This window comes from Lissotriton helveticus, chromosome 8 (genome assembly GCF_964261635.1).
Source record: "Lissotriton helveticus chromosome 8, aLisHel1.1, whole genome shotgun sequence".
Classification (NCBI taxonomy): Eukaryota; Metazoa; Chordata; class Amphibia; order Caudata; family Salamandridae; genus Lissotriton; species Lissotriton helveticus.
The window spans coordinates 621003480-621021706 of NC_136069.1; the positions used below are offsets into that span (position 1 = coordinate 621003480).

At 47.3% G+C, this 18227-nt stretch overlaps 1 protein-coding gene across 2 annotated transcripts in view; it reads left to right on the plus strand.

Moving 5' to 3' along the window:
• Positions 1-15918, plus strand: part of SLAIN1 (SLAIN motif family member 1) — a 174078-nt gene extending 158160 nt beyond the window's left edge. Inside the window, exons 7-8 of one of the 2 annotated variants that reach the window (XM_078657480.1) lie at positions 3570-3849; positions 14910-15918. In XM_078657480.1, the coding sequence (XP_078513606.1) occupies positions 3570-3849; positions 14910-14985 (356 nt within the window). In that variant the 3' untranslated portion in view covers positions 14986-15918. The remainder of the gene's footprint in view (positions 1-3569; positions 3850-14909) is intronic. The other variant, XM_078657481.1, reaches the window with a different exon arrangement.
• Positions 15919-18227: the final 2309 nt, after the last annotated feature.

The following is an 18227-nucleotide window of genomic DNA, read 5'->3' on the forward strand; positions in this document are numbered from 1 at the left end:
TGAATCCACATTCTCCAGGCCGCTTTGTGCATGTAAATGCAATGCATGCATTTTTAACCTTGCGGCGGGTGCTGCTTCAAGCAGCACCTGCCGCAAGGTTAAAGATACGGGATGTGACCGCCAGGGTGGAGGTCACATCCTAATTGCACCGGAGGGACCGCCGCTGCCCCTGCGGACGGTCCCTCCACCTCGGGGGTGGCGGAAGGACGCATGTCCGTTCGCCATCCTAATAGGCCCGTAAGTGTCTAGTTATCAAAGACACTTAAATAGCATTCCAATGGCATGTGTGTGACCCTGTAAGTTTAAGCTTAAGAAGCTGGATAAATACACAAAATAATTACATTTATCTGGGGCCATATTACAAAATATGATGCGCTCTGCACAAACAAGGAGAGTGCACCATATTATATTGAATGCACTGCTACCATGGCAGCCGCAAAGTCGTGCTGCCCTGAGGGCAACGCATTCAAGTGAAATACGGAGCGCCTTTGAAGAAGTGGCTCTGTGTTTCACTGTCCAGGTACCTGCCTGCACTTAAGGGGGAGTTAGGGATCCACTGCCGGCGGGTGCAGTGAATGACTGCACCTGCCTGCAAGGGGATGTCTGGGGGGGGGGGGTCCATGGGACTCCCTTGCATACCCCCAGAGAGCTGCTATCAGGGGCTGCATTGACAGTGCTCCACCTTTTAGATGGCGCACTATCAGTGTGCCTCCTGACAGCTTCTTTGCCTCTGCGCCTGTGTCTATAATACAGCACGGGTGCAGAGGCAAACGGATTCCCTCACTTGAATGGGGCTATGCCCCGATGCTAATGAGGGAACACCCTCTGGTGAAAGTGCTATATGTGCACCAGAGCTATCTGTTTTACATAAAGGGGCGTATCGAAGAAAGCTTTGTAAAACTAAAGTGCCTCGGGTGGGGCACAAAGCGTGCACACATGTCTGTTGTCACTGTCTATAATACTCCCCCTGGAGGGCAAGGACTTTTTCTTGGAAGTACAGCTTCTGCCCAGTCAAAACATGTACACCCACACTCCCAACGTGTGGGCGGAGCCAAGGTTCTTCGTTAATAATGATCACATAATTGTCTGAAAATAGCTGCCCTGTCAAGCCAGACCATAAAAAGGTCCCAAAGAAGCAAATCTACACAATGTCTCAAAACACCTTGCTCCATAGAAGCATCCACTATGAATTGCACCTTTTGTAGGAATGCCCCTGGTACCTGTAATGCCCTTCTCACTTTCTTTCAATGTGCCCCTTAGCTCCAAATCTTCAAATCCAAGCTGCTTTTCTCTTATGAAAAATGGATGACACTTCCGCTGCTGCCTTGAATAGGACACTTGGTTTCAGGTCTCACTTACTGGCTGTTGTGCAGATCAATGCTTCGGTTACAGCTGTACTATTGCATCATTTGGAAAAATAGGAACATGTTTTTTTCTATAATGGGAAAGTCTTGATACTGGCTAATGACTGTCTACCCCACCTCAAATATGGTAATGTTGCCTCTGTTATTGCAGACACATTTGCTGTCCCAGACTTCAGTCCATCATCTGCTCTTTTTGCTTCTATCATCCTAAGTGGGAAGGGTATGCCCAGACGTGTGCCCCTTGCTCACTGTGCCACTGGATTCAAGCTTTTCCAGGGAGGACCTAGCCTGGAAGTTAGGGTTGGACTGTTCCCATGTTGAGCTGGGTCAAGACTGATTTGCTTATGGTTGGGTCCAAACTAGTGTGGTGTGGTATGGTGAGCACAAAAATAATAGATTAAACCCAGATCTATGACTGAGGAGGAATGTTTGATTTGTTCATCATCTGCACTTTTTTGCTTTTGTTGTCCCGTGCTTCAGGCATTTTAAAATGATTAGAGCTTTCATTATATAAAAACGCTGCAGCGGCCCAAAGTTTTTCTTAAAAATCCAACCCTGTATTTATTCCCCTATCGCGGACTCACGCCGGCGATGGTCCCCTCCCATTGAGTAGACCGATGGGTTCTAAATCGAAATTTCCTTCCCAGGATCGTTTCCACCTCTAGTCACCTGCGCCCTCCACACGACTCCGGTGCTCAGTCCACTGATCTACTGACACCATGCCCTAAAATACCAGTTAAACTACATGAAGCCAGACTCCCACAATGAACCAGGACTCTCTAAGTCCCTCCAGCTCCCTGATTATCTCTCTGGTGCACCCAGGCCGGTGCTGCACCATGGCCCCTGGCATCTATATTCCCCTCCAAGATCCATTCTTTCCATTTCTGGTTCTACATCCAGATCAGCATGAAAAAACTGTAACCTAGTCCTGAAGATGACCTTAATTTACTACACGTCGAAACGCTGTTGACCTCCCAGCGCAAATCTTGGTGCGAATCTATGGTTCACAAAATTGTAATTTAATTTCTGTAAACAACTACTCGTGAACCGAAAAATTATCTTGTAAATATTGTTATTGTCTGTCCTGCGCCACTCTCCGCTGTGCCACTTGTCACTTGCACCGTTCACCTTATGTTTTACGAGCACTTATGTGCACAAGTTCTTTTCGGGTTACGCTCACTTCAATTGTAAACAGTGCTGATACTGTTCTCTTGTTCATACCTGTTCTACATACAGAATGCTTCTTGCACCTCTCTTAAACCCTTTGAGTCTCCCTGTTCTTCCTTTTTGCAACTAAAATGTGCTTATTTTACCAATGGTCTTCCAAATATTACCTGTTGTGACGTTGTTTTTGTTACATACATTCATCACCCAGGTCTCAACTGAGTATATGGGTGTCCTCCTGTTGTTTGATTTCCATATTCATTCCACGTCATTCCTTTTTCTTCCATCAATCTACACTTCCTGTATCTTTATCTAAATGTTACAGACTCTCTTTAATCTCTGATTTAACCCTTTGTGGCCTTTTCCTGTTTCTCCACCTCTCCCTTTTCTGCATTTGTCTCTCTCATTCTTGACCAAAGTCTTATGATGAATAAGAAATCGTGGTCCCAAAAATAAGTGCTGGTTCTGACCACCTACAACCACGGACATAAATTAAGGACTGAAAATTATGCTCCATGTTTGCATCACTGATATTCCACAATGACCATGCCAGTAGCTCTGTGATGACCTCAGAGCACTTTATAAGCGTGTGCCCTGCAAATGAGATCCATTCATAGAAATCGACTTTCATCCAGTGTTGAATCTTGACTGTCTTAATTGCAATGTACCTCTGTGACCTGAGACTTTTTCACAGTCAGCGTCATAGAGAAGTCAAGGCCCACGGATCCCTTCCAAGAAAGCACTGCATTATCCCTGCTTGCAACTATTTAAGGAAAGCATTGAATTTCTTTTATCAGGTACCGAATGATTGTGTTCTTGTTTGATGCCTCTTTCTAAATGCTGACAGTAAACAAAGCTTTACAGCTCTCAATAAATGCATCTCACAAAAAGACAGATTAAGCCAGTATGTTATAATAAGTTTCCAACAGGTCATATTTAATTAAGTATTTGGTAGCCTAGAACATTTTGTTGTTTGAGAGGTGTTGCTGATCATATTCAGATTTGTATTTTTTTTTTCAATTTTCTCCTCTAATTTTCTAGTTCCAGCTCCAGGACAACTTCAGCATAGAACACACAGCGTGGGGCATTTTCCAGTACCCACAAGACAACCTCTTAAAGCCACGGCCTACGTGAGCCCTACGATTCAAGGCAGCAGCAGCAGCAGTATTCCTGTCTCTGGCAGCCTCCAGTTTCACTCTAGCAGTGGTATCCCTATGCCAAACAAGACACCCATCCAAACAAGTGTAGCGCGCAGTGGTCTTCCTAGACCGGCACTGGGCAGTAGCATACCTCGGACCAAAATCGCACAGCCCCCCCGCAGGTAATATATAGCTATTTCTATTAATTTTCAGTAATTCATTTCTCATTTATGGTGCTCTGACTTGGTTGAGCATAAGGAAATGTATGCGGTCATGTAATACTCCATAATCCATTTAACTCTCTTGTGTAGTACCAGTAATGGAACCACAATTGAAGTACTTATTTGTAAATATGTTTTTTTTCTCATTTTGGTGAAATTATATTATGTACCTATTGGTGGAGGCATTAAAGGGACAGCTGTGGTTATATAAATATTATTATTATTAGGATAAAGGACCCATTCAATTTTCCCATTGCACATACCATGTTCAGATCTGTCCCAGAGTTCTGGCAGCCTAAACGCACAGACATCAATAGAAAAGGTGCTGCCTTTCCTTTCTCTTCCCAAAATGCATGCATTCTGATGGATACATCTCTCTGCAATTCCGCACGTTATGAATTATCTTTTTTGACCTTTGGCTTTTCCAGAAAAATGTCTGTCGGCAATATTTTTCTAGCACTGCTAGGGAGAACCATGTGACTTTATCTGTGACTCTGCCTTTGAAGATGTCGACACCAGAGTACATTTGGCACCAACTAGAAATTGGTGCCACTTTCTATTGTGTGTGCCTCAGAACGTGAGCCAGGAGCTCTCGCTCAGTCTCTCACCATTGAAATTCCTCCTTAAACCATTTTGACTGCGGCTAGGTCAACTGTGTCCTCCCAAAGTTTCAGGGTTTAAGTCCTGTCACAGTTGCCACAAAATAATGTTTTCAGATCCACATGACAACTGTATTTGGTTTCTGTGTTGGAAACATCACCCTGCGGCCTGGGAATTCTAGGCCTCCAGGCATCTGAATCTTATCACAGAGCAGGAGGCCCAGTTGTTGTTCACCTAGGCCTGCAGGCAGATTCACCTGTCAGAGAGTTATCTCCAAATAGTTCTCTTTCCTCAGGCACTTTCTGTTGTCGGGGAAGAAGTCCTTTTCTTCCTTGGGAAAATGGTACTGTTCTTGTGACCATTGGTGGTGTTTCCTGATACAGGACACTTCCTCGTCATTGGATAACACCTTGACATTAAAGAACATGAGACCTGAGATCTAGGTCCATCAGCAAATCCTGTATATATTGAGTTCTTCTGGCAGTCTGTGCTGGCTTTGTTTAGGATGACTTCAGTATCCTCTTCGTTGCCTTATCCAAGGTGGAGGACTTTACTGCATGGTTGGCTACTCCGATGGCCCAGATGCATCCTGACATTGTATCTGTTTGTTCTCTCGTCCCAGTGCCCAAGAAGTAGTTGTGTTTGCCAAGGCACCACTACCACCCTTTTAATGGAATCCTCCTTCAATGGAGACACTGCCCATTGAGCCGAACAGGCTGCTAGGGCAAAACTGCCAGATGAAATTCTTAATGTGGCAAAAGCCAAAGTTCGGGCACGCCTCAGGGTTCCCTGGCACAGCACTTTCTCATGGGCAAATTATGCCCCGATAGAGGAGTTGTTTGGCTCCAACACTTTCTAAATACCTAATACGAACCATGGCCACATATAAGAAGATTATTCAGAGGCTGATAACAACCTTCCCCAAAATGACGTTGATGCTGACTTATTTTTAGACTAGCAGTGGAGTAGACATTGCAACAATCAGTAGGACTTGTACTTCCTCTTGGGAACTTTCATTGGACGGTCTCATCGTTCCTGTGGATCCGTCTAAGATCTGTCCTGTCAGCAGGATTGTACTTCCTCTTGGGACTTCTCATTGGCACCATCCATTGTTCGGGGATACCGCAGTGGTTCTCTTTGATACCGTCCCATTCACTTCCTGTGAATTTAAGACTATTGCAGCTCTCAGGCAGTCTTGCTGGGCACCATCCTTTTGCATTTTCTCTGCCTGTGTAGCCTTTTCTAGTTTTCTATGCAAACCTCCGTGTTTCACTTGGGAAACTGGTGCAGTACTGCTCATCTACCACACGATGGTAGCACCGCTTCATTTCCTCGAGTGGACCCAGACTTCTCCGGACCGATTCTTCGTTCTTTTCCCCTTCTCTTTTTGATATCTGCCGGTGCCCTGGATTGCTCACTCATGCCGTACAGGCACTCCAAGCATGGTAGGTGCTATACTTATTTTCTCTCTGTTTTACTTTTAACAGATTGCCTTTATTTCCCATATGAGCACATACGACAGGGACACTTCTTTCTCCTGCCTCATTTACCTCGCGCTTCTCCCCGGTAGCATCTCGCTGCTTTGGCCTTGTGCAGGCACTCCTCAGAGTATGCAGCTCCAGGAGCAAATGCAGGTACTTCTCCGGGCAGGTCGTTTTCTATTCTGCCTGCTTTACTCTCGCGGCTGCTCCTGCCGCTCCCCTGCAGTCTCGTTGCTCCGACTGCACTGGGACCACACAGCAGGCCGAAGTGGCATGGCCTACTCTTTTGTGCCTGCCAGCCACGTGCTCACTATCTACGGCTGCTCTTCAGCACACATGCTACACTGTTGGATGCTCTCTCCTTGACCACCTCCTCCCGACTCCAGTTAAGTGTTCCTTTTATGGTGGCATTCATGTTCGGGAGGGATGGTGCGCTCGCCTGACACCTCGCTGCTTTTACGGGCGTTTTACTTCGTGCCTTTGATCATGAAGCGGGCCACCTCACTGTCTTCTCCCATGCACCTGCAGCCCTGCCTTTCACCGTTCTCACCGGGCTGCCATGATGTAGTGACCCAGAGTCACAGTCAGCAGTCTAGCGTTTTCTGTATGCCCTACACTAAACACCCACCCACCACTGATGTCACTGGTCAGGTGACACAGCTTGAATAAAAGAGGCCGAGCCCACGTGCTCTGGGCCAGTTGTACCATGTAGCTCACTGTGTCTGCGTCAGTCCTTTCCAGCATGAGGGCCCAGGGCCCCATCATTACATTGGCGACGAGAAGGGCGGACGCTAGCCACGCGTGCCGCATTTAAAAGAAGAAAAACCCCGGAAAGAAGAAGGGAACTGCCCATGTGGAGGGCACCCTCCCGGGGAAGCGGCGCCGACCGCCGAGAGGCCTGCAGGGCGTAAGCTGAGCCCCGGGCCTGCCTGCAGACAAGAAGGTGACCGGGAGCCTACCCCACACCTTCTGAGCCAAGCCTGCACGGCCCCTGCGTGGGGTGAAGAGGAGCGACCGACCGGAGCCCACCCGCGTCGGCCGCGATTGAGCCCCCCCTGCCTGGGGTGAATAGAGAGCCGTGCAGAGCCCACCTGCATCGGCCGCCACGGAGCCGAAACTGGATGCCTCACAGACGCGGCAACCACGGTGAGACGTCCGCGGAGCCCGCCCGCGTGGTCGAAAAGGCCCGTCGGCCGAAGGTGATCCCGGATGCATGTGCAACCCAAAAACAGAGCCCACCCGCTATAGACGTTAAACATTTACTGTGCCCCCAACAGTGCGAGCACGCCAGCTACTGCCCCCAGTGAAGCAAGACACGCGGAGCCCACCCGCGGCCTGCCTGCAGTAAAGCGCTAATCGCTCCCCATCCCGCGCCGCGTCTGACGTGTGGCTGCGGCTGTGGGGGAGAAGAAGCGAGAAATCCAGTGCCCGGCTCACAGCCGGTAAAGAAAGCACCAAGCCCCCCTGCGCAGACTGACTAACTCAGCCCCAGCGCAGAGAAAGAAAAGAAGCGGCTGCCCCTCGCGGCCCGGAGTCTGGCTGATACCAACGCCCCGCCGCTCAGCGTGTGAAGACTGAAGCTGCGGCGACGGGGTGCAAGGACAAAGGCAGTATCAGTGGGCAGGTCTTAATTTTCAAATGAGCCCCTGCAGCGGCGATAGCACGAGCCGCATACACACACGACAGGAGCCGTCCTACCTCAGTGGCGCAGTGTGTCCGTTTTGATCCGCATCCTCGGTGCCTTCCCCACGCCGTGCCTGCCCAATTTCACGGGGCCCCAGATAAATCAGTGCATCTACGGCGCCACCTAATCCGCGCAGCAGAGTCACAGTCCCGGCACCGGCATCCCAAACGGCAGAGGCCTGCAGCTACAGGAGGCCTATCGAGGACTTTGGCCTGCCACCTAGTGGCCACTTCCAGCGGTTGCACTTAGGAGGAAAAGACAGTCTCCAACCTGAAAGCCAACAATCTAAGGAAAGCACGAGATGCAGTGGCCCTGGTGGATTGGCCCTCCTAGAGGAAAGGAGAGAGACTAATGGTCCCCAGAGAAAGAACCACAGGCAGTTTAACCCCTACAGTTACAGCCAAGAATACAAGAGCCCCCACAAGTGATACCCACAAAAACTGATAGAGAACCACCTGCTGGCAGGTGGCTACTCCCAAGAAGAGGGGAACAAAGGAAAGGCGACACTATCACTGCCTGTGCGCAAGAACACTGCTACACCGGAACGCCTCCAAGCTACCACACAGCAGCAAAGAAAGACACTTACCTAGCAAACACCCAAGGAGACTGACCAATCACAGGTACACCCCAGGAAGCGCAAGAAGTGTTCAGGAGTCAGCGCAGAAATGCGCCAAAACATTCAGGAACGTGCCAGGAGACAGCGCAGGAACGCGCCGGAAACTCCAGGAACACGCAAGGAGACAGCGCCGGGACGCGCCAGAAGCAAAGCATTGCGCAGAACGCGCAAGGAGTGAAGGAATCCCACACCCGCACGACAGGACCACGCAGAACAGCGCAGGAACGTGCCAGGAGCGCCAGGAATCAAGAACGCCAGAGTGACGCTGCACAGCGACACGCCAACGCAACAGAACAGCACTGCGCAGGAACGCGCAAGGAGTGAAGGAACTCCACACAACAGGACAACGCCGCACTGCACAGGAACGCGCAAGGAGTGAAGGAACTCCACACCTCAGGACCGAACAACACTGCGCAGGAACGCGCAAGGAGCGAAGGAACTCCACACCTCAGGACCGAACAGCACTGCGCAGGAATGCGCACGGAGTGAAGGAACTCCACGCCACCACGACCGAGTCACGCAGGGATCGCGTCCTCGGAGACCTGTCAGTAGGTCACAGCGAAGATGACTTGCCAGAAAGTCACCGCAAGATGCGGACCAGTCAAATGGTCACCCGGAAAAGAAAGGAAAGAAGACGCGGACCAGTCACTTGGTCGCCCGAAAGGAAAGGAAGAAGCTGACCAGGCAGATGGTCGCCCGGAAAGAAAAGGAGAAGATGATCAGTCAGATGATCGCCCGGAAAGAAAAGGAGAAGATGACCAGTCAGATGGTCTCCCGGAAAGAAAAGGAGAAGATGACCTGCCAGAAGGTCACGACTGCGAAGATGACTTGCCAGAAAGTCAAAGCTAAAGTAACTGAATAGTCTGACATGAAGACTGACGTGAAGTTCAAGAAGAGGTCCATGGATGGGATCCAGAAGAGGTCTGATAACACCGACCCGAAGGAAAGGAGGAGCGACAGGAAGAAAGGTGCGAGGCCTGGTTTTGGTCATCGGAAGAAGAGAAGGCGTGTCCTAAGGGTAGGACGCAACCAGGGAGACACGTGTGGAGTGCACGCCACACGGAGATGGCCTGGGTAGTTAAGACAAGAAAAGGGACCGACCATGTCGTGAAAGGAATGGAGGAGAAGAAGGGTAGTGAGTGCCACTGTGCCACTAGAATATCACAAGAAGAGAAGAGGTGTGACCAGTCAACTCACACACCCATCAGAAGAAGATGGTGACATGCACCAGAACACCGGAGTGCAGCGGAGAACAAGGCCTGGCATGAACACCGGCGGCACCAGTCAAAGATATCCACCTATGAGCCATCCATCCAGGTGGCGATTGCAGAAGAGGGCAAGTTTGGACTGTTGACAACAATCTACCTTTGGGGTTGAGCGGAAGATTGGTTGGCGAGAGTGCTCACACATCTGGCTGAGGAACTGACCACTCCACACTAACCCGTGGCAGCCCAAGAAGCAAAGGCCTCAAGGGACTCTGGTGGCAGCGAGTCCTGCAAGAGAGACTGATCCACAACGGTGCATCTGCAAAACCCACTGAGAGGAAAGCTTCACGTGCAAGAAAAGAGTCGACAGCGTAACCTTCAGGTGGAACTAGGACACAACGGTGAAGATCGTGGAGCACCCCGCTCACGGCCCGAAGGCTATGGTGGAGCAAAGTGACCGAAAACACCAGTCCAGTGGAAACCTGGCAAAGAGGTCCTCCCGGACATCTTGTGAGAGAGGAATACCGGAGAGAGGGGCATCCTAGTGAGAGGGATGTATGCACCTACTCCTTTCATCTGCCCAGAAATACTTTGAAGCCTGCCCAGAGACATCACCAAGGACCAGGACTGAAGAGGAGAACCGAGAAGATAAACAATACTCAGATCATGTCACCCTTCTCTCTAACTACCAACTGTCACCAGTGGTGCCAAGCAAAGGCAAGACTGAGAACAACGTCCAGGCGCGCAGACAGAAGATAGGACCCGCCGAATAACGGCAAACCATGCCACAGCGACTCATGAGTCCTGGATGTAGTAACTACACCATCTGCGACCTGCAATCCGCCAAAGAGACTCACTTCAAATCATAGAGTCCAGTGTTATATTGTATGTACATTTTCTTTCCCACAGGTTTGAACTTTGTCGTGGGGTTTGCGAACTGCACTTTTTCTCCCACAGGTTGGACTTTCTTTTGTTTTCATTTTCCCCCAAGTTTGGGAGGGATGTAGTGACCCAGAGTCACAGTCAGCAGTCTAGTGTTTTCTGTATGCCCTACACTAAACACCCACCCACCACTGATGTCACTGGTCAGGTGACACAGCTTGAATAAAAGAGGCCGAGCCCACGTGCTCTGGGCCAGTTGTACCATGTAGCTCACTGTGTCTGCGTCAGTCCTTTCCAGCATGAGGGCCCAGGGACCCCATCATTACACATGGGTCAGAGAATCAGACTGCGCGGGGGAGAAGGGGTGGCTGGCGACGCTGCCTGAACTTCAGAAACTGTACTGTCGGCAATGTTCTCTATGGGGTAGAAGGGAACGGGTGACTACACCGCTCACTGTCCTTCCCTCGACAGGCTCACTTGCTGCCTCAGATGCGGGGTGGGCTCCCACGGACTTCCTTCTGTTCAGGTCATTCTTTTCTATGCTTCCGTGGTGACCCGACACTTGTCGCTTCCCAGGGCTCACCTTACGCCCGATCGCTGATCCGGCTTACTCCCTCTCATGGCACTCTGCGGCGGCGGCCGGCATCTTGGCAGTACAGCCCTGCTCTCATCGCATCTTCGCCACCACAGGGCTCACAGCCATGCCCCCCTCTCTCAGCAGCAGGCGCATTGAGGCGGGGGGGGGCTCCCGCCACGCTACCTTCACCCCGGGGCACTTCACTCGCCCCGTGGGCCTTCTGCTGATCTCCTCAGCTGCAGGGGGTGCCCTCAACATGGGCACTACACTTTCCCCCTTTCACCATCAAATAAGTCGGCTGCCCACATGGGTAAGTCCTGCTCGTCGCTAATGTAAAGTTGGCAGTCGCTAGGCCAGCATATGAGGATAAAAGACTAAACTAACACAGATGGTTACGGTACAGAACTGGCCCCGGTACGTGCACCCAGCCCCTTTTATTGAAAGGGTCACCTGACTGGTGACGCTTGTGGTGGATGGGTGTGAAGTGTGTTACATTTGCGGGAAAGACACTAGAATGTGTCTATCTAGACACAACCGCCCCTATACACGATATCTCTTCAGTTTCTTTGGGAACAGACTTGGATCTAGGACACACCATCACAAACATCACAGGACACACCATCTCCAATTGGCATTGCTGCTTCAAACCTCTGACCTCCCCGCATTTAATCTACTATCATCTGGTGGGCGGCGGGGGTCACATTTGTTCACCTATTGAAAAATAGCAATGCTGGTTAGCTACTTCATCTAGATAACCTGCAAGGGTTATGCTTGACTTTTCCTGTCCCTTTTTCTGGACATCCTTCTTGTATTATGATGTTCTCTTTGCCACATGGCTGAAGCTTGGAGGTGGAGATCAGAGGACCTCGGTCTCCCACTGAAGCATAGCTCCACATCAATCTGTTGGAGTTGCAGGCCATTTATCTGCCTATAAAGGCCTTCCTGAAATCCATCAAGGGTAGGCTGGCCTAGGTTCTCATGGACAACACTGAGCAGGTGAGCTGCGCAGGTGGCATCTGGCAGATCATGAGTGGCGTATATGTCCTAAGGTGGTGGAGGAGACTTTCCAACAGTGGGTAGAACCCGGGATAGATCTTTTTGCCACCGTCTATAACACACATTTTTGAATATTTTGCAAATTGGAGTTTCTGCAAGAACACTTGACTACTGCTTTCTTGTACCTTTCTCTCCTGCCCTGCGTTCTGAAAAAGGTCAAGAATGATCAGGCGGGAGTCATCTTAATGGCTCTAGACTGGAGCTGTAGAGTGTGAGTGTGTCTGGGCATGACCATCTGTACTCCAATCAGGCTACCTCGTCGTGAGAATCTACTGTTGCAGCAATAGGGCTGGGTCATCCACCTAAATCTGTGCAATCTACACCTACATAGATGCAGATCAAGTGACAGCAATTATTTGCTTTTGATCTGCCTCAGGTTGTGTATTTCATCCTTGTATCAAGGTACCTTTTCATAAAATCCAAATCTGACAGTAGATGTAACAAAGTAGGTGGCCTAGTGTGGCGCTTGTAAAACTGATCCTCTACAAGCAAAGGTGTTGGATGTTCTTTTGTTTTATCTTTTGCCCAGCACTGCCTTGCAAGGGGCATTATTAAACATTATTTGTTGGGCCTATATACCTTTCTACATTTACCAGACCCACTGTCCTTGTTTAAATCACCCGGTGTGATGAGAAAAGTAATACCACAGTGGGACCTCAACATTTGGTCTTTTGCCCTTTCAGCAGATGCATAGTTGCTTGCTGCATTTCCCAACTTTGAAGTCTTCCTTATTGTGATAACATCAGCTCGTCATGTGTGTGAACTCCAGATGTTCCAGTGCATCCTCCATACACTACCTTTTTCCTCAACAAGTTGGCGCTGAGGGGTCTAGAGCGGCATTCTCGTCAACATTTTTAACTTTATGTCTTCATGTTGGGAAGTCAGTCACTCTCTTTCCTATTTTGGTTATTTATTCTGTAATCAATTGGTTTACTTTAGCAAAATAATAATTATTTAACGTCATATCTTCTAAATGAAATTCCTGATGTTCATGTTTATTAACAAAAATCAACACTACACATTTCCACTCTAGCTTGACTGTCTTTTTGTACTTTCAAAGATAAACTCCAAGTCTGATTTGAGCAATGTTTATGCTTGTATGAGGGCTATCTCAAGCTGTGATATTGGGAAATCTTGTTTCTTGGAGAAGCAAGTCATTGTACCCTGGTGTATTGTACGTCATAGTCTGTGTTGTGACCATTTCATAAATCTAGTTTCATGAATGTATTGGGTACAGAATGCTTCTAGGTTGCATCATTTAACTCTTGTTTTGTAAACTCAATAGACGGTATGACTGCATGAAGTTTATTTGGCAAGAAGCATGGCCCAGACGTTATCTAAGCATCACTTACCTCTTTTTTTTGTGAACATATTTTGAGAATGACCTCTCTCACCATCACTAATCACTGGCAATGCTAAAATGTACAGAAAGTGGTCCTGAACAGACTATAAAATTCCTAGTTTTTCTCATGAAGAGAAACATCTGCAGTAATTATAATTTTAATACAATACGTTATCCTGCAGAGAATATGCCCACTCAGTTATGGTTCGCTCCACTCTAAAAATGTGTCACTCTTATCTAATTTACTTAACGCGTTTTCACTCTAAAATCATGTTTTGTCTAATTTATTTGCAATAGGTTATTGTCTATTAGTATAATGCAACATTTTATCATGATAAAACAGTATTTTACAAAGACTCTTTTCTTTTTAAATTCAGAGACACTAAATTTTTTTAAAAAGTGAGACTCAAGATTCTGGGGGCAGCTTTAAGAAACTGGGCATATGTTAGGAAAAAGCTCAATGTTCCATATTACGCAATGCAGGATTCTCCGTGGACCCCAGCTTGCCTGGACGACCAGTTATCCCGGCCCTTGAGGTTGGCTGGGTTAGAACGTTGAGGGGACCTACAGGTGGATGCCCAGCTCTTGAGTTGGGAAGTCCTCTCTAATTTAACTGGGGGTACACTCACCAGATTTAAATATTACCAGCTAGCCGGATGGTGGTCAACTAGAGTTTGGAACTTTAACAATTCAAATCCGAAGTTTGATTTAGTAACCAGGAGTGGGAGGTGGAAAAATCAAATCTCATATTGGTACTCAGCCATGCTCGATGTTGAAAAAGTAACGGAACTAGAGATACAAAAACTTTGGGGTAATTCTTTAAATCCGAATAGCGGGAATGTTGGGGACTTGTGGTTGGATTCCTTTTCCATCTTGCAAGCAGTAGTTAAAATTAGCTAAATTCTCCAACTTAGAATACCATTGTCCGCGATGTATGCATCCCGAGGCGGACGATGTTCATATGTTCACTGACTGCCCAGAAATAAAAGACTACTGGGCTAAGATTCAAGGCTTTCTGGAAGATGTCCTTCAAATACCCCTGGAGGTTACCACAAAAACTATTCTATCTGGGTTGTGTTGGACTACAATGTAAATGACCCCCATACTAGATTTGTAGAGCCTGGAAGGATCCAATCCCTCCCACTTTTTCAAATTGCTTAAGACACATTATTTTTACAAGCAAATCTGATATGGCATGTGATTCTACAAGTTTGGTTAGAACCTGGGCTGCCCTAGTGGCATGGCAAGACGGATGATTGGTTTTCCAATGATTTATCTGGGGCCCTGCTGGCTCCCTTGACTCCAAAGTAACACGGGGCGGCAACTATGGTGTGAAATGGAGTAGAGTTGGGAAGGTAGTGGCTACTTGAGGGATCAGGCTTACCACCTCGCTACTGGCCAATAGAATCAGGGCTGGACCAGGATGGCCAATTGCGTAGAGGTTGCCGGTATATGAGGAATACCAACAAAAAACCAGTATTTTACAATCTACGCTTTCTGCTTGACCAACAAACTCTTTGTACTGCTGTGCATATTTTAAAAAGATAACACACTATCATTTGTATTTGTTTTTTCCAGTTTTCTTCAGCCTCCAAAACCACTTACTTCACTTAGTGCTCTTCGGGATGGGAACTGGCGAGATGGTTGCTACTGAAATTTGATGTCGTCAAAACCAAGGGACAGACACCATGACATGTATTGTATTATCCAGCTGGCTGGGTAAATCTGGGATTGAAAAACTATTTTCCCATTCGAGGTTCTAATGGAATGCATATTTTTTCGAAGGTTAAAAACTCGTATGTCATCAAAAACAAAGCGAAAGCTTACCACATGGACAGTAAGATCTTTGGTGTTGGCAGAACAATGTATGCAGTATTCTCACAGCTAAGCAAAATGGTTATTTAACATATGCAAGACATTAGAACAATTAAGCCAAACCGTTCTTGGTTTAAGTGAACTTTATAATGCATCCTTTTGCAAAACGCTTGAACATGCTGATTTTTTAGCATATTTTAATCTATTTATGTTTACTTTTAGCAATTTTATCATTAATGATTTCACAAAGCGGTTAGGAACAGGGTGTGCTTTATTGCTTTTCTAAACTTTAAGGTCATTATTCTGGTAACTCATGTTTTTTAACTTGATCAAATGACTACGGAATGATACGCAACATTCTTTGTGTGCCATGGGTAACAATATTTTTGTGATGGGGTGATTTATTTTTTTAGCAATAGGAACATATCAAAATCTTACATCTTCATGGGCAATATATCTACCTAGAATGTTTTTTGCAAAAGCACAATTAAACAGCAAAGAAAGTTCGCCGCCTTTTGCTGCAAAGCTATCTCATTCTCTATTTGTCATTTTTTGTATTTAAATGTTAATTTATTAAAATTGATTTCAGACTATATTTTATTTGTATTTATAAAACACAATCCATTTTACACTTACAAATGTGTCAGCTTATACACTACGATTGGTTTTTAATGATTTTAAAGTAATGCAATTGCAATGTTTTATTAACAATTCCTGAAGGATGAGATGGGTTTTGATGAGAATAAAACTTTTTGATAGACATTTTACAAAACTGAATTGCACTGATTGAATGTTTCCTATAACAGTAAATTGTTTCATATGTGATTACAGCTCGATACTGTTGTTTTTGGAATGTTGAAATAATAAAGACTCTATTTCGCCAATATTAGGTCATGTTTAAGAGTGAGTGGTACTATCACAATTGTGTTGCCTTGTGAACCAGGGCATCATTTGGCAAATTTAATTGTGGTTGTTAGTGATAATATGGCAGATAAAAAAACTGTGCCGAGGTAATGTATTGTTGGCAAAAAGGAAATCTTTGCAACATGTATGAATAGTAAGCTAGTATATGCACAAACAGATCCTAAAATACATAACGCAATGCAAGGCCTTCTAAGGACATATAACTAAGCAGTATTTAAATACCTGGGGGCAGATTTTATCACTGCTGCTCCGCCACCCATGGTGCGCCGCATTTATAATGCAGCGCACCATGGGGCAAAAACGGCACAGATGCGTGACGCATCTGTGCCGTAAAAGTGGCGCATTGCTGGAGCTGCGTCGCAAGCGCGACGCAGCTCCAGCAAGGCTCGAGGGTGCCCCATCTCCACAATGCTGTGTCAAGACCTACGCCTGCTTCAAGCAGGCGCAGGGTTTTGACGCAGCATTGTCCTGAAAGTGACTGAGTGAAATCTCATACATTTCACTCAGCCATATCAGGTTTCCAGGTGGAGGCCTAGTGGCTTTCTGTACCTTTGGTAGCACATAAAATTAAGGCATCACAGGATGTTTGGTCTGTAAAAATATTGCCTCCTGTGCAGTAATCCACCCTTCATTTAGTGCCTCTTCTACCATGGTCGCAATGTTATTCTTGATTCTCTCTGTGGGGTCTTCTTTTAAGGCGCAATATGAGTTCCTGTCCCCTAGTTGTCTAAGGCACTCTGCTCGATACACCTCTGTGTCAAGAATCACAATCGCCCTGCCTTTATCGGACTGTTTTATTGTGATTAGATCATCAGAAGTGAGGCCACGTAGTGCTGCTTGTTCTTTCTTAGGAAAGTTCCAAAAGGTTTTTGGTCTTATTCAAAAATGGCCGCTATATCGTTACTCATGGCTTGTTCGAATGTCAACACCTGGCCCGGGACCAGATGGGTTGGGGGATTAAATGTGGATCTCTTTTTAAGCCCCGTGTTGGTATCAGGGGATCTACAGATTCTTCCGTTCCTTTAAAGAAGAAATGCAGCCGAACCTTCGTGAAAAAAACGGCCAGTTCCCAATTAGTCTGAAAAGCATCTCCTTTGGTAGTGGAGACAAAGCCAAGGCCTCTATTGAGTACTGTCTCTTCATCCACACTGAGAGACCCGGAATTCAAATTCATTATTAGTCCGCCTCTGTGCTCGTCCCGGGTTGTCCCGGTGGTTTCTCTTTGTTGCTGCGCAGACTCTGAGGTGAAGGCGGTGGACTCAAATGGACCTGTGCTCGTTGGTTTCTACACCTCCCTCTCGAGCGTTCACGGCCAAACCCTTAAAAATATTGGTTGTTAAAATTGCACTGGAAACCTGATGGCAGGAACGGTCCCATTGGTTCCATATGAGCTCTTTATAATCTTAGACAGCTATTTGGTTAAACTGTCTTTTTTGCACTGTTTTTAATTTGAATTGCGGGAGACAATAATAAATACAGCGTCTGTCGCAACTCAATTTTAACTTCACTTACACTTATGCACTGCACTAAGGGGCAGATTTATGTTAACTGGCGCATCCCCAGGGATGCGCCAGTTAATGTGCGCCACAGTGCGCCACAGCTCCGCCACCCATGGTGCGCCGCATTTACTATGCGGCGCACCCTGGGGCAAAAACGGCACAGATGCATGACGCATCTGTGCCGTAAAGGTGGCGCATTGCTGGAGTTGCGTCGCAAGCGCGACGCAGCTCCAGCAAGGCTCGGGGGTGCCCCATCTTCAGAATGCTGCGTCAAGACCTACGCCTGCTTCAAGCAGGCGCAGGGTTTTGACGCAGCATTGGCCTGAAAGTGACTGAGTGAAATCTTATAGATTTCACTTAGCCACTTTCAGGAGGCGTTCCTGCGCAGGAACGCCCCCCCCCCCCTGCGCAGGAACGCCTCCTTATGGCGCAGGGCTTTACAACGTGACGCATCTCCTAGATGCGTCACGTTGTAAATAGGGCGCCTTGTTTGCGCCGCCGTTGCGTCAAATAAAGTGACGCACCGGCGGCGCAAGGCCTTCATAAATCTGCCCCAGGATATTTTACATTGATTTTCTTATACGAGCATCAAACCATCCGCTTCCTTAGCCGCCATACATGATGCAGTGGGTAGGATAATTTGATATAACTCTGATAT